This window comes from Xiphophorus couchianus, chromosome 20 (genome assembly GCF_001444195.1).
Source record: "Xiphophorus couchianus chromosome 20, X_couchianus-1.0, whole genome shotgun sequence".
Taxonomy (NCBI): Eukaryota; Metazoa; Chordata; class Actinopteri; order Cyprinodontiformes; family Poeciliidae; genus Xiphophorus; species Xiphophorus couchianus.
In genome coordinates, this window is record NC_040247.1 from 28,651,459 (window position 1) to 28,676,630 (window position 25,172).

General features: G+C 39.7%; 2 protein-coding genes across 4 annotated transcripts; one reads left to right on the plus strand and one right to left on the minus strand.

Annotated features, from left to right (window-relative positions):
* Positions 1 to 74: 74 nt before the first annotated feature.
* ldlrad2 (low density lipoprotein receptor class A domain containing 2) lies at positions 75 to 15,996 on the plus strand. Of its 3 annotated transcripts, XM_028003652.1 has the most exons (7): positions 75 to 745; positions 1,220 to 1,270; positions 1,433 to 1,512; positions 9,583 to 10,068; positions 13,152 to 13,298; positions 13,397 to 13,534; positions 15,032 to 15,996. In XM_028003652.1, coding segments are annotated over exons 2-7 (1,137 nt in total). In that variant the 5' UTR covers positions 75 to 745; positions 1,220 to 1,268; the 3' UTR covers positions 15,316 to 15,996. The 3 variants fall into 3 exon arrangements, with proteins under 3 accessions (XP_027859453.1, XP_027859451.1, XP_027859452.1); XM_028003650.1 differs by lacking the exon at positions 15,032 to 15,996 and having other exon boundaries at positions 13,397 to 14,090; XM_028003651.1 differs by lacking the exons at positions 75 to 745; positions 1,220 to 1,270; positions 1,433 to 1,512; positions 15,032 to 15,996 and adding an exon at positions 1,780 to 2,473 and having other exon boundaries at positions 13,397 to 14,090.
* A 5,148-nt stretch (positions 15,997 to 21,144) lies between these two features.
* On the minus strand, positions 21,145 to 22,765 carry LOC114134930 (G0/G1 switch protein 2). The gene is made up of 2 exons (XM_028001801.1): positions 22,604 to 22,765; positions 21,145 to 21,961 (listed from the first exon to the last, which is right to left on the minus strand). Exon 2 carries the CDS (start codon positions 21,946 to 21,948, stop codon positions 21,562 to 21,564), a length of 387 nt encoding a protein of 128 aa, XP_027857602.1. The 5' UTR covers positions 21,949 to 21,961; positions 22,604 to 22,765; the 3' UTR covers positions 21,145 to 21,561.
* Positions 22,766 to 25,172: the final 2,407 nt, after the last annotated feature.

Consider the following 25,172-nt stretch of genomic DNA (forward strand, 5'->3'; position numbering starts at 1 on the left):
TTCTGATTCAATGTTTGGTAGAACTGCAATAGTTTTGATTACCAGTTTGTGATGTTTTGTTTTGAGGTTAGTGTTTTATTTGGGCATTTAATCTTTACTCAAAACTGATTGGAAACTTTTTATTTATTATTATTATTATTATTATTATTATTATTATTTGTTTAACCCCTTTCTGTTTGCTGCGTTGACCTGAGAAAAACAGCCAGTTTGTTTTGCTACATGCTGCTTGAAAAGATTGATTTTAATATTAAATATTAATTATTGAGTGAAATGTAAGTTTGCATTTGGCATCCACAGAACATATTTAGCTAACTGATGTATTTATATAAACATAAGCTAAGTTTTGGTTAATGAATGGCCAATGAACAAATTGACTGACCAATCTATTGTGTCCAAATCTATACAGGTTTTTTTAAGTAGGTTTATAATTAAAATTTCTGTATTAGCATTTCCTCAAATTGTGCAAGCTCTTACTTAATTTATTTACCCAGAATGGCTTTTAGGAACCGCTGCCAAAGATATTTTATTATTATTTTATTTATTTATTTATTTTTTACAGCTGAAAAAATTATTCATAAATGATTTTCAAACCCCTGCATCAACATGTCAGCTGTTTTAGCAGATTCAAAACTCTTAAAGAAAATGTTATGGTCTGAACTCCTGAGCTGTCCAGGGTGTCCTCCGCCTCTCAACCTTTGACCCCTGGAGACAGGCATCAACCTCCCCATGATCCTGCAAGGCTGAAGTAGGTAGAGAAAAGAAATCTCAAAACTTTTCACATGTTTCCGTAGTTTAATTATGAAATGTATACACTAGGTTTTAAGAACAGGCATTGGTATGTGACTTTCGGTGTATTCACTTTGCAGAACTATAATTTTTGAAGTTAAATATTATAGAAATATTAGGCAACTGGGCCTCTCTTTGATGTGGTCCAGTTGCCTTCTTTGCAGGAACTTTAGATTTTCATAGCGTTTCATTTTATTGTCCATCTTTTTAACAGTCATTTAAGTTTTAGACTGATGACGGCAGATCTGCTGTTCTGTAAGGAAATGTTTATGCTTGTTAAAGAAATTGTTTTGGAGAAAAACTGTAAGAAGTTTTCAAAGATAAACGCTACTTACAGAAAGTTCTGGAAAGATTTAAGTAAGGTAGGAGGATTTTTTCTTCAACTTCCTCAAAATTCATCCATCCATTCATCTAAACCCGCCTGTGCTTGCAGGGTGACGGGGTGAAACAGGTCACCAGTCCATCACACCCCAGGAGCAACAATGTTAGTAGGTCAACACACTGTACACTTGCTTTTGTTTTCATATTGTTTCACTACTTTTATGTTTTGTGTCCATAGGTGACCGTTTATTATTATTTTTTTTTTTTTTTTTTTATAAACCGTCCCTTCCTTCCAGCCTGAGTGTGTATTTCTCTGCCTCAGCAGGAATCCCGCCTCTCAGCAGGATTACAGATGTAGAAGCTGTTATCACAGCGGGTTTCTCCCAGGAGCAGTCCTACCCACAGGTGAGCTCAGACATGGCATCAGACAACATGTAGCCATACTTTATAAGAGTCGTGTAGTCCTTTAGCACTGCAGAAATATGAATAATTTAAAATAAAATAAAAGAACCTGCAGCTTTTAATAATGTCTCCCTACATTATGGTTAAGAGCACCAACATGAAAGGCTCAAAATAGAAATTATGGGTATAGAATCCAAACATAGAACTCTACAGGTCATCTTTCTAAAATAGCATCAATACGGTGATTTTATTTTATTAAGTGATAAATGAATAAATAAATAGTAAAAATGTATTTTTTTAACAGAATATGAACCAGTAGAAGGTAAAACTATGCCATTTGAGGAGTTCTGGGTAGAATGTATTAGTAGAAAGAGAAGGGCTTTTTTTGTTTTGTTTTATAGTTTTGGCTTAATTATTGCTCTGTGTTGTTTTTTCAGTAAATCACCTTTTTAAGTCTGCATGTTCCAGTTAACATTAATTAATTACTAAATTAGTTGATGGTTTTTTCATTAATCAAGGCATAGAACATTAAAAAGTAATCGGCGATTAAAAAAAGGACGTTTTACTAGTAGGAAGCAACGACTTTTTGTTGTCCACACTTGAAGTACGAAGAGAGACCAACAGGGGGCGCTATGTGTCCTTTCCTTTCTCTCCCTAATAGTTCTGATAGTCTTCAGCAGTTGGATAAAATGGCAGGTTTGTGCAATATAACCTAATCCGATCAACTGAAAGCGCCTTGGACAAATAATGATGAACAGTGGAAACTCCTGCCACAGACTTCTGTTATAGTCCCACTAAAAAGCTCGAGTTGGAGCCGAGACTCGCAGTGCCTCTCTCCTCCTTCTGTTCCTCCTCCTCTTCTTTCCTCCTGTGGAAGTCTGAATGATGGGGCTGAAGCCTCCGAATCGCTATCTGCTGCTCCTGCTCTGCTTCAACTCTCTCTGTTGTTCAGCCATCGAATCGGGTAAGACTTTCTGATCCCTATTGAAAGCGAAAAGGTGAATGAACAGCTGCGACGTAGAGCAGCGTAGAGAGTTGTGGAGGCAGAGGGGAGTCAGTGAAGCTCAGTCTGCTGTTTATGTTGCCTGTTTTATTTTATTTTTTTCAGCTAAAAAATAGATGCCTGACATGACACAGGCAGGTTACTCATTAGTCCTTGAAGTCTAGCCGGTATATAAATGAAGAAGGATAAGACTAAATCCACAAAAACCTACAGTAGATAAATAAATGTTGGCAGTAGTTGAATTACAAAGTGTGACATAAATTTCTACATAATTTTAATTAGTTTTATTTAATCAGTTTTGTAATAATTACCTTATCAGTTAATTTCAGCTTTATTAATTGCTTATTTTTACGTATTTATGTATTTGAATATTTATTGTTCTTCCTTTGCTTTTTTTTTTAACCATATTTGCTTCTTTAATGCGGTTTAGTTCTGTCCTTTTTACATTTCTGTATGCATTTCTGCCTCATTATGCAAATGAGAAGGGGCGGTGCCTTCAGACTTCAGCTTCTGCCTATTGGTTAGTCAGCATGAGACTCCATTAGCGCCAGTCAATGTGCTACCAGCCACAGTCGCAACATAAATGGTGACCCACTAGCTGAGAAATGTAGCGACTTTATATGAAAATGATGTAACTCAGGACTGCTGTTCTGTATGTGGACGCTCTGACAGAATGTGTGTTTCACCTTCGACACAGATGGTCAACTGTATTTTTCATCATTTTGAGGAAGTCAGCTTCCAGTTAGAGAAACGTTTTTAATGGCGATTCCACTTAACTTTCATCACCCTGAGCTACAAAGATCTAATACTGGCTATTCTCTTAGCTAGAACAACATGCATTATTGCATTCTCACTTATTAAGTTCCTGTTTTCTTTATTATTATGCTCCATACGTTTTACTGTGTTTAACTACTTCTGCTAAATTTAACCAATTGTGCTAATTCATATATCAAGACGTTCGGCTGGACATTTCTGCTGTGTTTTTGCTACATTTTACTATTGTACTTTTTGAAATATTTCAGGTTTTATACAAATTTCTGCTTAATTATGCTATATATTTTGCTATATTTTACAACTGTAAAATTTTGTAAAAGCTATATAGCAAAATATAGCAAACTGTTTTTAAAAGTTACAACTTTTTAAAAAGTTTTTTTTTTAACCATTAATAACCCAACTTTTTTTAGATGTTTATTATTAAACATTATGTAATTATAGTGTTTAATAATTAACACTATGATTACAATAGGCCTTCGCAGCACTTTTGCTGCTCGGGCCTAATAAACCAAAGGAAAGAGCAAAAGAAGGGAAAAAAAAGAAATATCTTTTGGTCTAATTCCTCTTCTGGGTTGGTAGAATAGGAGTCTAAAAAGTAGTTGCTAAAGTAGTTTTTCTGGATTCTAAGTTTGTTCTAATCCCTGTTCTGTGTTGCTAAATAAGTATAAGCAAGTAAGTATCCTCTGGACTTTCTAAGTATGTTAAAATTTTTAATGTTCCTGTTCTGGAAGTAGTTTTTCTGGATTCTAAGTTTGTTTAACAGCCTTTAAAGTTCAATATGTGTTCAATATTTTAAACTCTGTTATTTTCTTCACTAACAACCAGAAATAAGCACAGAGACAATCTGATCAGAAAACAGCCTTTTATTTCCTAGTCATGTGACAGTGGATATTATTACTGGTTATTACAAACAGTACCGTTACTTATTGAGAAATAAGATATAATCACAGATTAACTTGTACGCAATAACTTAAATCCCCAAATAATTCAGCTGTAAATGAGAAAATGAATCAACTGAAAACTGAAATTTAAAGATTAACTTGAACTTTGTGGTTTTATCATGCTGGGAACATTTATCCACAATACAGACTCCTAGCAACCTAGGGTTTTTGGTTAATTGTGTCATCTATCCACTTTTTGTAGGCACAGACATCCAGGAAAGCACTTGGTTTATTGAGTGCATACAGTGGATCTCCAGTGAAGACACAAACGCCGTACAGCCTGTTCTTGAACACAAATCCTCCACCACAGTCGCCCTGTCACAAACACAAAGCTTTTAGTTGTTTTGCTTCTGTGATTTATCCAGTAAAATAGAAACGATGTCCAAATTTTGTGCAGAAAATTGTTTAAAGGCTGACGTACGAAAGATGTGTCCTTCTTAGAGCTGCTCACACTGTACCACTTCTGGTAACTGAACTCAAAGTCCTCGTGTTTTGCCAGTTCCTTTTCCAACTTTTCATGTGTACCAATCTTAAACTCTGCACACTGAAGATCATTTGGACGATGTTTGACTGTAGAGGAAAAGCATCATAAACATGTAAGGTCTGTTTAAGTGTTGACACATTTTGCTCAGGATGTCACCTTGTTGTCTGTGGTTATTAAACTGCAGGATGTTACTTGTATAAAATGTATCTTTTACATTTTTATCAAAACTGTCACTATGTCACCATGGTTAATATGAGACAGATAATCTATGAAAAGCTTGATCTCCTCCAACTCCTCCCTTTTCTCCTGCTCTCTGCAGAAGTGCACCACTCCAGGTCAAACACAACCAATCAGAGCCAAGAGGAGGGTCTTAGCGCTGTCAATCAATGCTCATGCATACCCTGCTCACTTTACAGGGGAGGGACCTGTAATGTGTGCTTGGTCAAATTCTCAGCTCTAGGCAGTCTATCTGAGAGTTTTTGATGATCAAAACTTCAACAAGGTTGCTAAGTTCAGTTGTAGCAGAGAGTTTAAAAATGATATGAATCATCTGAATCATTTTGAGGTAATAACAAGAACAATGAGAAACTTGATCATCTCACCTCTTTTGTTAAAAAAGCCAACTCTTGCATCTCCATAACTTGCAAACTGAACCTTGGTGCCGCTGAAACACAAGAAAAACAACACTAAAAATATTTCACATTAAGAAAAACCGCTGACCCTGGGAGACCAGAGCTCAAAAGATTTTCCTGGATTAACTTAGTCTCATCTGGCAGATCAAGAACCAAATTCTGAAATTTGAGAAGATAAAACTTACAGTGGGAGAGTATCTGGACAGTCAGGTAGTTTGATTGGTCGAATTGTTGTTTTTTCTGGCAGCTTCAGGAGCATGATGTCATGATAACGACTGTTGCTGTCTCTATAAACCTCACGTTGAGTGATTGGATACATCTTCTTTCTAGCTCTTTTAGGATGAAGTCCTACATGTGCCTCATTAACCCTAGGCAAAAAAGACAATTATTAAAGGAACAATCAGTTATTGGTGATTTTTCAGTAAAACTTTTCCTCACTCACCATGATGGATCTGAGTTCCAGCAGTGAGCTGCAGTCAGAACCCACTGATCGCTAATCAGAGAACCTCCACAGATTTCATATTTTGTGTGATCATATCTATAGACCTTCACATGATACTGCCACTCATCGTCTTTACAGTTCTGACCTCCAATAATCCTCTTCTGCAGAGACACTGAGCTCACTGCAACGCCTGGAGAAGAAAGCTGCTGTTCTTAGCAAATTAAATCCACACTGTAGAAATAAGGAACCAACATGACAGCTTTATAATAAAAAATATATATAAAGAACAAATCAACATAATTCATAGCATTGAGAGCCAGTGGAAGAGTGTCCAGTGTGTCCGACTCACCCAGCCCCAGCAGCTGCAGCAGAACTTTCAGCAGAGCCATTGCTGGTCCAGCTTCCTGTGAATGTCTGCAGTCCTGCAGCAGCTTTTAAACTCTGTTCACAGCTTCCTGCTGGAACAGGAAGCTGTGAACAGAGTTCACCAATCACAGGACAGACTGAGTTTTTAGGCCTCTTTCTAATCTCCACCCTGAAGAGGGCGTTTCCTGATGTGTCATTTCCTTAAACTTGCATATACAGTACATGCATGCATGCATGTGTGTGCATGTTTCCATGGCCCAGTCCCAATACTCAGGCTGCATTCTACGCCCCTCTATGAAGTGTGGACTCAATTGAAGTGCACATAAAGGTTTGAGTGTGCAGGTTACAAGTGTTCAAACATTTGTGAATTGGGACAGTATGGCCCGTGTCGTAACTTTGACATCCAAAATGGTGGGACTGGTCACTGCTTAGGCATTTGTGCTGCTAAAAAGTACAACAATAAAATTATTATTTTAAATGTACAGTAAAGATATTTTTGCTTTCCAAAGTTGCTGCTGGAGATATTTGACAGTTCAAATTTGTTTTGTTATGACTTGTTGAATACAGAGCAAAATTCAATGTAATCACACATGTTCAGTAGAGTGAAACAAAAATTGTTTCAATACTTTACTTTTGAAAACTGATTTTTTTTCTTACTTTTTGCAACAGAAACAGCTTGTTCTGTGAGCATTGCCATATTACCAAAATGGCAGAAAATACACATTAAAATGTACAAATGTTCAATTTAACAGTCTGCGATTTGACTAATTAGAAACATGATGACGAATTCAGCTGTTACTCGGGGAAAAAAAACATCTCTTGTGGCTAAAAGTTGGTTTAGTATAAAGTGAAACTAATGTGCTAACAAAGATCACGTTAAGGACAAACAAACAGCATATACAGTATATTTAAAAAAATAGAAAATGCCCTGATTCTGCATTGTGAAAAATAAAAAGACTAATCTAACTAAAATGTCCTTCTTAAAAGAAACTATGAATCTTGTGACTTTATAGACCAAAAATGTTACAAGAAATTTACAAGGAACACTGTGTTTCGGACAAAAGGACTCTGCCTTTTCTTTATCTGTTTTGTTTGTTTTTATCTGCCCACATGCACACGGCTGCACGTGTTTCTGGTGTTCTTTATATTGCATTACTGCATTCTCACTTAAGTTTCTGTTTTTCTTTATTCTTTTTTTTTCAGTGTGTTTCTCTCTTGTGCTCTATTTGTATCTGGGTGTCGGCATTCTTGTCTACCTTTCTGCAGATGCCTTTTGCTTTTACTGGTTTTACTGTCTACAAGGGTCTTTTGCACACTTTAATTAATTTTAGCAATTTATAGATCAAAATATTCTGCTTCTGCTGCGTTATGCTATATCTTTTGCTAAATTTTGCTATTGTACTTTTTCAAATATGTCCAGTTTTCTATAAATTTCTGCTTCTGCTGAATTATGCTACATCTTTTGTTAAATTTACCATATTACAAAAAATTTCTACTTTGTATAACTGTAGCTGTTTTCTGCTTTTTTTCCTACTTCTAATGCTTTGTTCTGCTCTTTCTTGCATATGCTGCATCAATCATTCTGCATCATTTTGCATTCTCACTCCGATTTCAGCAATTTTTCCTGTTTCTATTCTTAAGAATAAACTTTTTATAAGTGACTTTGTAACTTCATTGAATTAACAGAATAATTAACATATTATATTAATAATATAACATTATTTATTATATTAATTTAAACATGTTATTTAACAATATTATGTTGTTAAATATTGATAATTTCAGCTTTAATTTATTTTGCAAGGAAAATCCCCTGAGAATTAAAATGGTGATTATTTCCAGACAGTAGGGGAACACTCATAATGATGGATGGAAGCGAAGCTTTGAACTTCCTCCTTCTCTCTCTGCTCTTTGGTCCTCAGCTTCCTCTCCTGCTCCTCTGGGCTTTGGGGCTGTAGCTCAGCTACTATGTGAGCTTTTGAGATACCACAACAATAAAGACTCGAGAGCAACAACCAGTTCACACGCAAAGCCGAAGTGAGAATTAAGGTTGGATGATGTGCAACCGATATTCAGCAGTCCAACAAATGACAGTGGGTGATATATTTGCACAGGAGACATATTTGGACACACAACTTCCCCACTGATGTCACACAAATGACACAAAGTTGGAAAACGACAGAAGGTTTCTAATTTACTCGGAGAGTAGTAGGCAGGATTGTGGGTTCAAAATAACATTTTTGGTAAATTTGCTAGCCCATTTCATAACATAATTTGGATCCATGACTGTTGTACCTATAAAAACTGAATTAGTTTAGTGTTTTGGGGGTTTTTTTTACACACAAAGTATGAGACGACTCACCAATAAGAAAGCTTGTCCCAACTCATAGTGCTGCCCTTTTCCACTCAGTAATGTTCTATTGACATCAGGACTTTGGTGAGTCAACAGAGTGCTATACGGTTTTCGTAAGCAGACACCACCCTTGATGTTTCGTATTTGTTTTTAGCCATTTCCCATCAACAGGGGCTCCTGTCTCTAGCCATTGGGACATTCCTAGAGGTCGGTCCAGGAAGATTTAGTTATTGCCCAGGGAAACAGAGCTAATAAACCCTGTGGTGGTCATAAATTTCTTCATTATTTGGCCTGTGGCCCAGAGCCAGTAGCTGGTAGACCAGTGACTGGATGTGGGGCTGGAGGAGCTGGATTTCACCACCGTCTGTTCTGTTTTTGCTTATAGATGAGCGTTGAGTTGTTCCTCAGATTGTCACCACTCTGATCACTATGCTCATTTATTTGGACAACCAGTATGATCATCTGTAACTTTATTGAAATATTTAAGGTGGCTGTTAATTATTCATTGTTAAAGTCTTTGTTTTTATTTTGTCAGTCTTAAAGACAGAATTCAATAATGTTTAATATGTCCAGCGGTTTTGGAGTGATTTGTTTAACTAACCTAGTTCATGTTTGATTTGTCACATTACGTTGTGATAATGTACAAATGATGTCATAGCTAGTGGGAGTCGACCAGAGTAAGAACAGTTTTCGGTGTGTGGCCTCTGCCTTTGATATTTTATATTTGTTGAGCTATTTCACATGAACAAGGGCTCACAGGCTTTGCATCATATTTACAGATTAGTGCAAGAGGATTTAGTTGTTCCCCTTGGAAACAGAACTAATAAACCCTGTCATGGTCATAAACTGGAAAAAAAGGAAGAATCATGCATTGGATAAGTCAGTTTTACAAAAAATATGGCAAAAATTATTTAAACGTCAAGACAATATTTGTTCTGAATTGGCGCCGCATGAATAAAACTGAATTAAAACCAATGGTGCGCTCTTTTCCTTTGTTTAGAAAAGACAGGTGAAGCCTCATACCATAATTTTACTATTCACTGGAATAATTCAGTAACTTTTTTTTCTTCTTTGTTAGTGAATCTGGTGGATTTCTGTGGCCAAACAATCCGAAGAGATGGAATGATCGTCAAGTCACACCAGGAATCCAAAAAGTACTACTTTGTGACCATGGGAACAGACTGTCACCTCACCATGCAGGCCAGCTCCCCTAAAGACAAGGTCCAGTTCTACTTTCGCTTCTTCCTAGTCTACAGTTTGCTCAGAGTGGCTCCTTTAAGCCCCGCCCCTCTCGTCCAAGAGTCCTCACGTAGCTCCACCTTTCTCAACTCAAGACTTGATCCCACGTCCGGTGGAAGCCCAGAAGACCCGTGTTATGCCGGCTCCTACCTTCAGTTCTATGACGGAAGAGACCGGAGCTCCCCAGCTCTTGGGCCGCCTCTCTGCGGGAAGACTGCTCCCCGGCCAGTTCTGTCCACAGGAAACTACTTGACCCTAAGGCTGGTGACGCGGGGGACTCAGCCCAGGGTTGATTTTGTTGGAGACTTTACCTCCTTCAGACTGGGTAGGACGGACACAGCAACGTTCTGAATAAAGGTTCAACTCATGTTCAAACAAACTGAAATGTAAAAGTAGAAAGATGTCATGCAGTTATGTCACTTTGCTGCAGAAGGTGTCTTGTACATCTCCTCTTCAGTGGAAAAATTTAACACATCCTGTCAGAAATTAATTTCATTAGACGGTTTTAATTCTTAACAGAATCATGCAACCTGCCATAAAGACGTTATTGTTGATTATCGTAACACCTAAGGAAGTTAAAGACTGCTTTCTACTGCTGCATTCACATTTAGGAAAACCTTCTATGGCTTTACAGTTTGTGTTTTTTTGGTGTGTTTAAGAGTCAGCTGGGATGTGAGACCAAACAGGTCATGGTATGTAGGAGCGTAGTCTGAAATCCCATTAGAGACAGCAGTGGTCATTGTTATGTGTATTCATGGGTCCAGATTGGGCAACATAAAATCCTACCTGAAACTCCTGGCTAAGGATTGGCATAAATTCAGTAAGGGAGTTATTGAGGTTAATGGCACCTGGATGGTCTAATCCAGGGTCACTAAAATTTACACTGCTCAAAAAAATAAAGGGAACACTCAAATAACACATCCTAGATCTGAATGAAAGAAATATTCTCATTGAATACTTTGTTCTGTACAAAGTTGAATGTGCTGACAATAAAATCACACAAAAATCATCAATGGAAATCAAATTTATTAACCAATGGAGGCCTGGATTTGAAGCCACACACAAAATTAAAGTGAAATAACACTACACGCTGATCCAACTTTAATGTAATGTCCTTAAAACAAGTCAAAATGAGGCTCAGTATTGTGTGTGGCCTCCACGTGCCTGTATGACCTCCCTACAACGCCTGGGCATGCTCCTGATGAGGTGGCGGATGGTCTCCTGAGGGATCTCCTCCCAGACCTGGACTAAAGCATCCGCCAACTCCTGAACAGTCTGTGGTGCAACGTGACGTTGGTGGATGGAGCGAGACATGATGTCCCAGATGAGCTCAATCGGATTCAGGTCTGGGGAACGGGCTGGCCAGTCCATAGCTTCAATGCCTTCATCTTGCAGGAACTGCTGACACACTCCAGCCACATGAGGTCTAGCATTGTCCTGCATTAGGAGGAACCCAGGGCCAACCGCACCAGCATATGGTCTCACAAGGGGTCTGAGGATCTCATCTCAGTACCTAATGGCAGTCAGGCTACCTCTGGTGAGCACATGGAGGGCTGTGCGGCCCTCCAAAGAAATGCCACCCCACACCATTACTGACCCACTGCCAAACCGGTCATGCTGAAGGATGTTGCAGGCAGCAGACCGCTCTCCATGGCGTCTCCAGACTCTGTCACGTCTGTCACATGTGCTCAGTGTGAACCTGCTTTCATCTGTGAAGAGCACAAGGCGCCAGTGGCAAATTTGCCAATCCTGGTGTTCTCTGGCAAATGCCAAGCGTCCTGCACGGTGTTGGGCTGTGAGCACAACCCCCATCTGTGGACGTCGGGCCCTCATACCATCCTCATGGAGTCGGTTTCTAACCGTTTGTGCAGACACATGCACATTTGTGGCCTGCTGGAGGTCATTTTGCAGGGCTCTGGCAGTGCTCCTCCTGTTCCTTCTTGGACAAAGGCAGAGGTAGCGGTCCTGCTGCTGGGTTGTTGCCCTCCTACGGCCTCCTTCACGCCTCCTGTTGTACTGGCCTGTCTCCTGGTAGCGCCTCCAGCCTCTGGACACTACGCTGACAGACACAGCAAACCTTCTTGCCACAGCTCGCATTGATGTGCCATCCTGGATGAGCTGCACTACCTGAGCCACTTGTGTGGGTTGTGGAGTCCGTCTCATGCTACCACGAGTGTGAAAGCACCACCAACATTCAAAACTGACCAAAACATCAGCCAGACAGCATAGATACTGAGAAGTGGTCTGTGGTCCCAACTGCAGAACCACTCCTTTATTGAGTGTGTCTTGCTAATTGCCAATAATTTCCACCTGTTGTCTATTCCATTTGCACAACAGCAGGTGAAATTGATTGTCAATCAGTGTTGCTTCCTAAGTGGACAGTTTGATTTCACAGAAGTTTGATTTACCTGGAGTTATATTGTGTTGTTTAAGTGTTCCCTTTATTTTTTTGAGCATTGTATTTTTCTCTGGTTCCTGTCCTGATGTGACCCGTGACAGGATATTCGGCTACATGCAGTCATTTGGTCATTGGCAGTGGTGAGAAAACTATGCGTGCTGCATTGGCAATTGATGGAGATTTCAGGGGAAATCAGTTCTGATCCACAGAGACGGCACTATGGGACGGGAGCAGCACTTGATTCTAGGACTCTGGCTGAATTTATTAGTTCTCCAAAATACTGACAAACTTACGGCTGATGCCAGGATTCAGATTTGTAGTCGTCTTACCTCAGATGACCTAGTCTTACCTCCATTAAATGTGACGAACCTTGGTTTCCAGTACATGCCATTTGAATCCCATATTAAACAAATTTCTAGGACTTCATTCTGCACAATATTTCTAAAATAAAAAAAAAACATGTCTCACAATCAATCAAAGAAAAAAAAAAACTGATCCATGCATTTGTTACAAACAAAGCTTTGTATTGTAGTTCTTTGCTGTCAGGAAGGGCAAAATTTAGAGTTAAAAACCTTCAGATGACCCAAGTGAGAGTTTTGATGAAGGGCTTTGAGTGCTGCAAACAGATATACTGAGTAACCAAAACCTGTCTTCAAGTAGAGTACCGTTACCACAATATATATATTTTTACTCAATTACTCTTGCAATTTTATAAACTACGCATCGGGGGTCATAAATACTGTCTAGTCAAATTGCTTACAAAGTGGCCGTTTTTTCACAGCAAATCCTAATTGACAACAATTGTTAAGTCACACTTTCTAACCGCTCCCCCACAGCTTGTCTGCGTTTTAGTTCTTTTTTTGAATTCACAAATACTTTCTAATCATTGTCAGGAGTCTTTCTCCCACTTAGTGGGGCTCTCAATGAGGAGAGCACTGTGAGTTGTAAAATATGTCATTATGGTGGCAGTTTCCCTTTTAATGCAAACTCCTTGACACTTACATTTTCAGGGTTCAACCAATCAGAGTGTAGAAGTGAGCCCTACTTCACCTGTAGAAATGGAAAGTGCATCCCCGTCAGTCTTGTGTGTGACGATAAAGACGTTGACAACTGTGGAGATGGAAGTGACTTGGAGGAAAATCTGACAGGCTGCAAAGGTGAGTTTGTGCAAAAACAAAACAAAACAAAAAACCCCAAAGCGCTAAAATACATTTCACCATTTTATCATTTTAATAAAATTGTGGCTGGTCATCAGGTCAGCTTTCATCCACTGAACGCCCGCCCCAGATTTCTACACCAACCCTGTCCTTGGTGAGTCTACCAACCCATGTTGGTGGGAGGTGTATGAACTGCAGTGTAACACGCAGCAGTGTGAGGCGGGAGTCAGTAACCGGTAAGTACTGTCTGAAAAATAATCTTTTTTCTTTTTTTACTCCAGACAGCAGAAACATCGCAACTTCCAAACGTCCTCTTGGACGTCATGATTGGTGGATTGCTCATGCCCCTAAAGAGTTATTAAAACCATACATGTTTTATATAGCTCGTAATAAGTCTACTCAAATACCAATTTCTGTTTTGGCTGGCCTGAGTTCCTGGAAGCATTTTATTGTCTGCTGTGAAAAGTGGCAGGTTTATCAACTAAAAACACTGTCAATTTCAGACCACTTTCCTCCGGCCCTATGAAGGCAACAAGATGGGTCAACACACAGACTGAATAACAACATATTGGCTCTGTTGGGGGAGCTTTACTTTCTATACAAACATGAGTATGTATAGAAAGTATGTATACTTTCTATACATGTATAGAAAGTATACATGTATAGACATTTCCCGCATTCTCAAACCCAAAACTTGACAGGTATGGGGCAAGGTGAGAATTCATCTATTAAACTGACTGAAGATGAATACATAAACTAAAAGCTGGAGTATAAACATTTTTTATAAGTGTATTTGTGAGCCTGCCTCTTTATTATTAAATTAAATATAATTTCAGATCTTTGTATAACTTTTCTTCTGGTTAACTTAGAAAGTGAGCTGTTATTGTTACAGGTTAGTTTTCTAAACTACAAAAAAGTAACTGTTAGGGAAGTTCAAATGTGAAAAATTGGACTGATATTGATGCCAGATTTTATTTTATTATTTTTTTTAACCGATTACTCGATTAATCGTAAGAATAATGCTTGATTACTAAAATATTCGTTTACAACAGCCCTACTAGCCACCAGCAATTAGCAAACACCTGATGGAACTGTGTAAACGTCTAAAAGGGTTGATAGAGGCGGAGTTTCAGAAAGAGCAGGAGTTTTTAAAAATAAGAAAAGTCCAATTCCTAGTCATTAAATTGCAACGTCAAATTTCTTTTCAGTCATATTTGATAAATGCAGCATTTTCAATAACTTAAGGTAACATGGTTACTTGACTGCGCTATAAAATGTCACTATGTGCCTGGAAAACACATAACACTGCCCCTTTAAGAGCTGAGTTGGAAATGTCGCTCGGATTCAGCGAGATCTTTGGCATGTATTGAACTAATTGAACAGGAGACAGCAGAATAATCTATGGAAAAATAAGAGACTGACTTTTTATTCTGATTCTAATCCAACATTTTAGTTTTGTTGAGGTATTTTTTTGTTGTTACTTTGCTTCAAAATTGGCAGATTAAAAACAAAGCGAATCTGTTTTAACTTGACTTAAAAATCTAAATAAAAGCAAACTTGGCCTCACACCAGAGACAGCCCTTTCTGATCTCACAGCTTTTTGATTCATTGCTGTTTAAAAGAGAGTCTAAGAACTTAAGAACTTTCAACTTGACATTTCTACTCCTGATTGCAAACGTTTGGACGGTGCTGTAGCTCCCCATTGTTTTTCTTTCTTCCTTTCCTGACTGCAGTCTCCTCCTCGTCCTCGTCTCTGCTGGCTTTATACGTCGTCCTGGGTGTAGTGGCGGGGGGCTTGGTTCTCTGCTGGTGCTGCTGGTCGCCTGCTTGGTTCCTGTGGCGGCTCAGCGTCTGCCGCTTCTTGCCGTGCTGCAAGTCAACCTGCGCCTCCTGCACTTTCTTTCCCTGCAACTGTGCAAACGCCAAGGAACAGCGAGTGGCAAAGGTCAGCCCTCACACGCCGGTCAGCAGGAACCCCCCGGACCCAGCGGCCAGCGCCGGCGACAATCCGTGTTGACTGTTTCGGACCGCTTTCCACTTCCTGGTTTGGCGTTCACAGACGCGATGCTCTGACCAGTGGTCATGACAGCAAAACTTTTATTTGTAGAGGTTGATCCGATGAGGTCAATTTTGCGACACCGACTTTAGCGGAGAGCAGAAGGGCAGTGGGAGCTGGAGAAGCACGGTTTAGTTTTTGTAGCCTGTCCAGCCCTGCATCAGAAACACCGGGCTTGTTTGAATCTGTAATTAAATTTGTTTCAGCTGTTCTCTTGAGCCACACGTACTTTCCCTCTCCAGAATCAGCTAATAGATTATTTAAACTCTCGCTATTCACCTGTTAGCGACAAGAAAACATCGAAGCAATAGCAAGACCGGCTCGTTATTACCTGATCATGCTCGCAGTAAAACTGCTCAATCTGATGTGTTTATCTGTCCAGCGCTACTCTGCCGCCTTGCTTATGCAATATGGCTGATCTTTCAACTGGTGAAGCAGGATATGGTCTACCTGTGTAGTTTGAATGTGAGCTGTTTTGTTGAACCGTAATAAAACCATATTTATCCTCAATGTAGTTTACAAACATCTCCGGTTCAGCAAAATGACTGTGGAGAAGGAAATTCAGAACAAAACTTTTTGATTGTTTAATGAGTTTATGCCTGTGAATTGGGTCAGGGCCTTGAGACGACTCTTATTGTAAACATCCATCCATCCATCTTCTGTTCACCCTTGTCCCTAATGGGGTCGGGAGGGTTGCTGGTGCCCATCTCCAGCCACGTTCCGGGCGAGAGGCGGGGTACACCCTGGACAGGTCGCCAGTCCGTCGCAGGGCAACACAGAGACATACAGGACACACAACCATTCACACACACACTCACACCTAGGGAGAATTTAGATAGACCAATTGACCTGACAGTCATGTTTTTGGACTGTGGGAGGAAGCTGCAGTACCCGGACAGAACCCACGCATGCACAGGGAGAACATGCAAACTCCATGCAGAAAGACCCCGGCCGGGAATCGAACCCAGGACCTTCTTGCTGCAAGGCAACAGTGCTACCAACTGCGCCACTGTGCAGCCCCTATTGTAAACATGTGCCATGCAAATTAAAACAAGTTGAATTAAAGATTTAATCTGAATGAGGTCAGTGATCTTTTGCTCCTTTTTTGAAGTCACAATGCAGTCGAGCAACGCTTCAGTCTCCAGTCTACGGCTTTGTAGACCGGAGACAGAGCTGTAGAGGAAGTAGCCTAAAGCAGCGTGTGGCCTCATGTGTAAAAGATTTGCGTACGCTGCTGAATGCTACAGATCTGACGTGTTGATGGCGAACCGACCTTGGAAACATCCACCCAAACCTCGTGACAGCTAGGCTTACTTTGACAGACACAGAGGCCCAATTTCAAGACATTAAATTCAAGTCAAATTTCTTTTGAGTCATATTTGATTTATACAGCATTTTTATAATAAATGAAGATAACATAAGTTACTTGATTGTGCTATAAAATGGTACTTTGTGCCTGGAAATCACATAATATTGCCCCCTTAACGTTCTACCTCTGCTTTTTCTTTAAGCTTTTCCTAGACTTTCTGTAGCTCCATGTTTGGATATTTGTTCCAATTTGTTGTTGATGTTTTAACAGGATGTGATTCTTTTTTTTTTTCTTCATATAACCTCTCCAACTATGCAAATACAACAACACTGAAGGGTAAGTTTCTTCTTCAGACAACTGATTCATCCATTTGCTCAGTCATGAAAGCAACCATGCTGACACCGCTGTCAGCTCCTTGTAATATGGTGAAGTTTGACCGTCCACAGGGACTTGAAGCACTGACACACCACAAAAACTACCTGCACCAGTAAAAAAAGGTGATAAATCATGTTTCCTTATAAGCTCTAAGCAGATGACCAAACCAAACCTGCCGTTTCTTAGCAGAAGCTGAACAAACTTGTTCCAAACTCTTTCACGGTTAAAGTTTGACACTTTCTACACGTAAGGAAACTGTTGCTGAAAAAAAACTTCATTTAAAAACCTCACTTGGAAAAAAATCAACACTATAAGTTGATCAGCATCAGCTTTAGCTGTTTTGAAAATCCAATTATTATTTTTCTACAACACAAAAATCCTTGTCCTCACTCGTTACAGTGCGATTGTGAAATGGTGTACAGACCTGAATTGTTTATCATTCATCCCTATTGGATCTTGAGCCAATGGGAGAGCTCCTCCTTGGAGCAAATGTGAATGAGAGTAAATCTGTGGGCTGAGCATTCACACAGCTAAAAGTAATTAAAGAAACTTTAATTACTCAAACCAGGATGTATTTACACCCTTGTCCACATAAAAACCCGCCTCTGTTGTTCTGCTTTTCAACCCGAGATTGCTTAGATGAGTCAGAGAGGGGCTTGGCGAAGAGTGCGTGTTAGCTCTGGTAACTAATGGCAACCTTTTCTAATCCTGTCTAATCCTTAAAAACAGAGCCAAAGAAATCCTTTTCATCAACCCAGTCATGTTAATTTGACTTTTTTTTTTTTTTTTTTTAGAATGGTGCTCTAAGCTCTTGCTAAAGTGCAGAGCTGGGCGTTTGGGGGAGATCTACGGGGGGACCGGAGGGATGTCATGGCAACCTATATGTAAAGAATTTAATTGGCAAAAAAAAAAAAAAAAAAGCTGTTAAACATTTTAACACAGAAAAGAAAATGTTATCCTTGGTCATCCAATAAGTTGTTTTCTGCTGAGTCGGAAAGGATTCATCTTAAAAAGTGATCCTGCTCCAGGTAGTGTGTGTAAATGTTCTACTGTTGATGATCAACTCCTTTTTACTATAAAGCTTTTTACCCCGTGGAGGCATGCTTAGAGCTTTACATTGTTCCTTAGTTCTGCTGTTGCTGCTGAAAGAAAAACGTCCTTCACATGGAAAGGAATCTGCTAGGGCGCCACCTGCTGGATGTAACTCTGCTGCAAGCCCTCCAAAACATTTCAGTCCTTTAATAGAATAAACAGTGATCTTTTTCGGCCCTACGTGGCACCCTTTCTTTGAGCTTTGTCTTGAAAGTCATAAATTAATTTTTAAAAAACAGAAAAACAAACAGTGTGTGATGTTTCTCACTAATTCATTGCTAGACCTGCTGTTTGCTGGAGAATCAAAGTGCAGAAGCAGCTTTACGAGTCCAGATTTGACTCCTGCTTCATGTGCTCACAGTGTACAGACATAAAGTGTAAGTATGCAAATTTAGAGGAAATAAAATGAATGAACAGTATATGTGTACAGTCTTTTTTTTTCTATAAAGAAAGTAGCAGCTTGTGGGAGTACAATTTAGGCGGCCACCGATGGATTTGGCCTGATTTCATCAATTTTGGGTGACATAAAAGGAAATATGACGTATAATTTTCTTTGTAGCCTGCTCACATTGAATTCACTGGTCTTAGTAACAAATTTGCTAAGCTGCCTAAAGTATGTTTGGTTTTTTTTCTGAACTGTTGTAATAATTAAATTGTCATTGTCACTGATCTCCGTTGATTAGTTGTGAAAGAAATTAGTTATTAACTATTATTATAGTTATAATATTTTATAAGTTTATTATATCTATATAATAAACTAATAAGATGAACAGCGTGAACATTTTACATATATATGCCACATTGAGATGTATGTCTCAGTCTTAACGTGTTAATTGCTTTAACAACAAAGTTTTGTGTTTGACTATTGTCATTGTTTTTGTTCTTACTGGTCTTTATACGTTTTTAAAAAATGGTCAATTACATTCAGAAATGACTTGTGTGACTGCAAGTAAACAGTACAACTATTAGGTACAACTCAAGAGTGGGAAGTGAGAGTCACAGTTAAAGCCAGACTACAGCACTGCCATGGTCTGCAGGTGGAAGGTGGAACCCAGAGCAGTCAGGAACCAAAAAAAGACAAAAAACTTTTTTTTTCACCACTCGTTCTGCATTCTTCATTGTTTCCAATCAGAGCAGCGGAGCCGGGGCAAACAATCAGCCCTGCAGTGTGGCTGAAGCAAAGACACGATATATTTCTTACTGCTCAAACTGGGTTTAGACTGGAATTCACTTATGGGTTATTTAGGGGGAAATGGCTAAAACAATGTTTTAACAGATATAAATCATACACAGTAAAATCCCATAAACTGCTTCAAAATAAACTGTTCAAAATTATTATGCAAATTGGATTAAAGTGTCAAAAAGATTAAATTTTTTGTTGTGCTATTAAATTTATAGATTTTATTGTGTGTCAGGGCTCTTTGAATCACTCTAATTAATTTCAGAGAGCTGGTTGATTAGTTTGTCTCGTGAGCTCAATTAAAGGAAATCTACTGAAGAAGGATGTTCCACATTATTAATCAGGCCACAGGTTTTATGCAATATGGGAAAGAGAAAGGATCTCTCTGCTGGAAAATCATCAGATAGTGTAGTGCTGTATGACAAGGTAGTAGGTTCATGCACCGCATGAAACTACTATTCAGCCACCACTAACCAGAGCTCACAAGCAGAAACGGTCCAGTGGGCCCAGCTGGACATGAAGATTAATTTTCAAACAGACTTGTTCACTGATGATTGCTGTGCAACCCTGGATGGTCCAGATGGACGCAGTAGTGGATTGATGGTGGACGGCCACCACATCCCAACATGGCTGTGACGTCAGCAAGGAGGTGGTGGAGTCATGCTTTGGGCCGAAATTATGGGGAGAGAATCATTGGTCGGCCCCTTCAGAGTGAAAATGACCTCAGCAAAGTATATGGACTTTCTGACTGGTCACTTTCTTTCATGGTTTAAACAAAGAGCCGAACCTTCAGTAGCAAAATCATCTATACCAAGACAATGCACCAATGAAGTAGCTTTTGATTTTAGTACATGTGAACACTTAATGCTGCACATTCAAAGAATGAATGTTTGAGGTTCTTTATAATCCATAAAATGTTTAGAAAATCTGCTGTGCATAATAATTTGGAACAGTGCATTTTGAGTATTTTATTTTTGAAAAAAATACTGAGGAGCATTGTTCAGTAAAATTTGATTTATACTGTAATAGTTCATGACTTGAAAATTATACTGACCATCATTTGCATTTAAGAAAATCTGAGAACATATCACTTGCATAATAATTTGGAACACAAATGTTAAAGTTGCAGTATGTAACTTTAAAAAAAATACATTTTTTTTAAACTGTCAAATAATCTGAAAAGATTGAGCTCCTCTGTTTTCTCCCAGTGCTAACTAGAATCAACCAGTCAAGGTAATTACTCTTTCCTCCTGCTGGTGATCCCAAAACCTGATCTCAGTAAAATGATTTTTAATGCTGTGACTGGAGTTGTGAATACAGATTATTCCTATAGGTTCCTTGATCTTTCTGCCTCCAAACTTTATTATTGTTATGGTGACTCGTAAACGAAGGAAAAGCTTCTCTTTCCATTTGATTTCGCTTTGGGAAGAATAAAGAATAATTTTGAATTTGAATTGAATTTTGGGATTATGGGCCAAACATTGCCTACTGGGACTTTAAGAAGTCATCTGTATGTTTTTCATCAATAAAATTGATGAAAAACAATTGTATTTTTGCTGTATAGCGACAAAACCGCTATACAGCAATAAAACTGCTAGTGATGTTGCAGGTATGGATTCTGTCCAGGCGCTTGGGCTTCCAATTCACAGTCCAAACATGTACATAGATCATTATTTAGAACTAATAGAACTGATATTAATTTGCACTAATAGGAAACAGAACATTTTTCTAAATCTTGACAGATTTCTTGGTAATCTGTGCCTTGTTGCAGTTTAGTTTCTTTGTGTTTTTAAAGTGTTTTCTTTTTTCTTTGTAAAGACAAACCATGAGAAAATCAGACATGAATAAAATAAACTTTTAATAGAAAGTAACAAAATGTAGTAATATTTACAGTTAGATAACATCTACAGCAAACTTCTTCCCTCTCCTCCCACAACCAGCTGCCAGTAGGTGGCGCTGCAGAGTAACTTCCTCACAGACTCACTTGTGCTGCGGTTTACAGGTATTGTTTAATAATCTCTCTCTCTCTCTGTTACTATAGAAACCTGTGAGCGTTGCAGTGCCTGTCCGCATTCTGACAGTCCGTCAAAGCCACGGCCATCGGCCGGCAGCGTGTAACGGCGGTTCAGACGCCATTACTCTGAAAAACTTCAGTCTTTTGTGCGAGTTGCACACCAAAATAAACCCGGTGTGGCAGCAGCAGCAGTCTCCAATAAATATTTCCAGCCACTTTGCTTTGACCGCAGTGAATCTAGGAAGCATGCAGGCGGTTGGCCAGGTTTCGCTGGCTGAGTCTATGGCTCTTAGCCCGGGTCGGGTTCTGGGTGTTTGCTCGGCTCTCTGGAACAAGCTCCTCTTCCTCCTCCTCCTCCTCCTCCTCCTGTCCCCCGGCTTTCAGGGTGGGCTGTGCTTGTGCACCAGCTTCAACTTCTCTCCGCTCCGAGGCCAACAGGCGGAGCATCTCTGCATCCAGCGGCTCACCTGAGGAGAAGGGGTGGCAGAGAGTCTCAACCAGCCCGACGGCAGTGCCCAGCACCGCCAGCACGGAGCCCAGCAGGTACACCTTCAGCAGCTTCCGGTTGGCTCTCTGACGGAGCATCTCCTTCGCAAATGGAATCAACTCCTGCATGGTTTCCATTTCCGGCTGCTGCCTGTCAGTGAAGACAGAAATGATGGCGCCATGCGGTAAAGACAAATTAAAGCCTAAAAGGTTCCAAACTGTCAGTGGCCCATTGGTTGCTACAAGTAAATTGAAATAAATGTATATTTTGTATTAAATCAATCAAAAGTGGCGACACTTTCTTTGACGCTGTCCTAAACATGACATGTCGTGAACATGTCGGAGTCTTCATGAATGTTTACGACTGCTGCCATAAAGTGTCCTTCGGTAACTAGTGACACTTTTAGTGCGGAAAGTTATTTACCAAATAACACTTCATGAGAAACACTCATAAATATTCATGAAGAGTCCTTCATGTTCACGGCCGTTGTCACGTCAGCCTTATGCACATTAAATAAATTGTTACCTCAAAAGTTATATTTGTTGCTGTTTTAAGACGACCGCTGTATAAAGTATCGTAGCTTTAAATTATGGCCACTTCAATAGATTTAAACAACAGGGAAAAGGGGAGTCATGTTTTGAATGGCTACTCCTAGAATTTTTAAATATTGCATTTTCACTAAAACAAAGCTTGTGTCTACAATCATTAATGTCTTCTACCTCCAGGTTCAAACATTATCAACCGTCTGAGAATTAGGACAGAATATTTGGAGAAAAAACAAGACATACTTACTGTAAATGTCGTTCTTGTTTTTTTTTTGTTTGTTTGTTTTTTTTCCTGAGTCACACGTTTGCCCTGTTGGTGAGTTCCAGTCTGTGGAAACTTGTGGACTCGGTGGTCGTTTATAACCCAGATGTGCTCTCCCTCCCCTGCCCTGCAGCAGGGCCTGCTGAATATGCATGAGGTCAAACCTGGCTCTTAACCAGAACCTTTGACCCAGTTGGTAGCAAGCAATGTTCTAATCAACACAACCACCACACTGACAAAAAAGAGAATGGAGCCCCATCTTTCAAAAACTGAGTTCATTTGTTACATGTAAACTAATGAAGTTTGTCAAATATACCTTATGTACATTTGTTTAACGTGACAACCTAGTGAGGTTATAGTATTTACTTGGATACATTTAATTTGATTACTTGAAATGAATTAACTCAGTTTTTTTCCAAGTTGGATCACCTGTTTTCTTTTTTCAGTGCAAATGAAAAATAGTAAAGCTTAGAATGAGTGTGTTTCAAACAATTATTTTAAGTAAAACATTGCAGCGAACGCTTTAAACAAAGATATTTCTATACAGCAAGATTTAAACTCAGGATCTCTAATGAAGCTAATGTTTAGTTTTAAAAACATTTGTGCCCAATTAATGAAGTGAAATTCAGTGCTGAACCAAACTAACATTCATAAACAACTACAGCTTATACAAACTAAAACGCCCCGCGGCACAATGTAGACAGGGCAAAGGATTTTCCAAATGGGCTTTTGTCAAGCTAACATGTCCACGCTAACATGTCCGAGCTAACTTGTCCATGCTAACTTGTCCGAGCTAACATGTCCACACTAACATGTCCGAGCTAACTTGTCCATGCTAACATGTCCACGCTAACATGTCCATGCTAACTTGTCCGAGCTAACTTGTCCATGCTAACTTGTCCGAGCTAACATGTCCACACTAACATGTCCGAGCTAACTTGTCCATGCTAACATGTCCACGCTAACATGTCCATGCTAACTTGTCCAAGCTAACTTGTCCATGCTAACTTGTCCGAGCTAACATGTCCACACTACCATGTCCACGCTAACATGTCCGAGCTAACTTGTCCATGCTAACTTGTCCGAGCTAACATGTCCACACTAACATGTCCACGCTAACATGTCCGAGCTAACTTGTCCATGCTAGCTTGTCCGAGCTAACATGTCCACACTAGCATGTCCACGCTAACATGTCCGAGCTAACTTGTCCATGCTAATTTGTCTGAGCTAACATGTCCAAACTAACTTATCCATACTAATTCGACCAAGCTTACATGCCCGTGCTAACATGTCCGAGCTAACTTGTCCATGCTAATTTGTCCGAGCTAACTTGTCCGTGCTAACAGGTCCATGCTAACTTGTCCACACTAACATGGCCGCGCTAACATGTCCACACTAACATGTCCACACTAACATGTCCACACTAACTTGTCCACACTAACATGTCCGAGCTAACTTGTCCACACTAACTTGTCCACACTAACTTGTCCACACTAACATGTCCACACTAACATGTCCACACTAACATGTCCACACTAACTTGTCCACACTAACATGTCCGAGCTAACATGTCCACACTAACTTGTCCACACTAACTTGTCCACACTAACATGTCCGAGCTAACATGTACACACTAACTTGTCCACACTAACATGTCCACACTAACATGTCCACACTAACATGTCCACACTAACTTGTCCACACTAACATGTCCGAGCTAACTTGTCCACACTAACTTGTCCACACTAACATGTCCACACTAACATGTCCACACTAACTTGTCCACACTAACATGTCCACACTAACTTGTCCACACTAACTTGTCCACACTAACTTGTCCGAGCTAACATGTCCACACTAACATGTCCACACTAACATGTCCACACTAGAATGCCCTTGCGAACATTTCCTTGCTATTATGTCCGAGCTAACATGGGAGGTTTATCTGATTTCTATGCACTCTGTCTATGACTTTTGGCTGAGAACATGTAAACATTGGTCTGCATGCCTAGACTTTGGCATCAACATCGCTGCTTGGTGGCCTCACAAATATTGATATGAACATTATTATTTAATAAGAATTTATTTTGTGTGAAAACAGTAGAGTTACACAGTTAAATAGTAAAAAAAATACTGAAAGCTGTGTCATTCTCTCGTGAACTAACAGATGAAGAACTTAGCAGAAGTTCAATGGGATTTCTAAGACAGACAAACAGTGGCCTGTACATGTTGTCCTTCAGTTTTATGGGATCTTGTTTGTATACAAACAGGTGATCAGGGCTTTTCCACCTGCTAAAGTCTAGATGGGAGTCCTCCACATGAACGTGCTCAGTCAGGGCAAAGGTTGTGTAAACCCCGTCGCCTTGCAGCCATAAACCCAACGCCGTCTGTGAACTCTGCTCAGAGTGGCGCCGTAACAGAGCAGACAGGCGCACTTTGCTAATATGAGCATGCCACACGTAGCGCGCGCACACACACACACACACGCCCATACACGCACGCACACACGCGTGACTCATGTGAGACAAAGTAGGAAGTGGGGAAGTGTTTGTTC

Bases quoted from the DNA above. Each gene is read 5' to 3' on its own strand.
- ldlrad2 (XM_028003650.1), top strand. The intron at 1,513-9,582 runs GTGAGCTCAGAC...CTTCTTTGTTAG, and splicing joins AGGAGCAGTCCTACCCACAG to TGAATCTGGTGGATTTCTGT. The intron at 10,069-13,151 runs GTAGGACGGACA...TTACATTTTCAG, and splicing joins CTTTACCTCCTTCAGACTGG to GGTTCAACCAATCAGAGTGT.
- LOC114134930 (XM_028001801.1), bottom strand. From the start codon at position 21,948: ATGGAAACCATGCAGGAGTTGATTCCATTTGCGAAGGAGATGCTCCGT.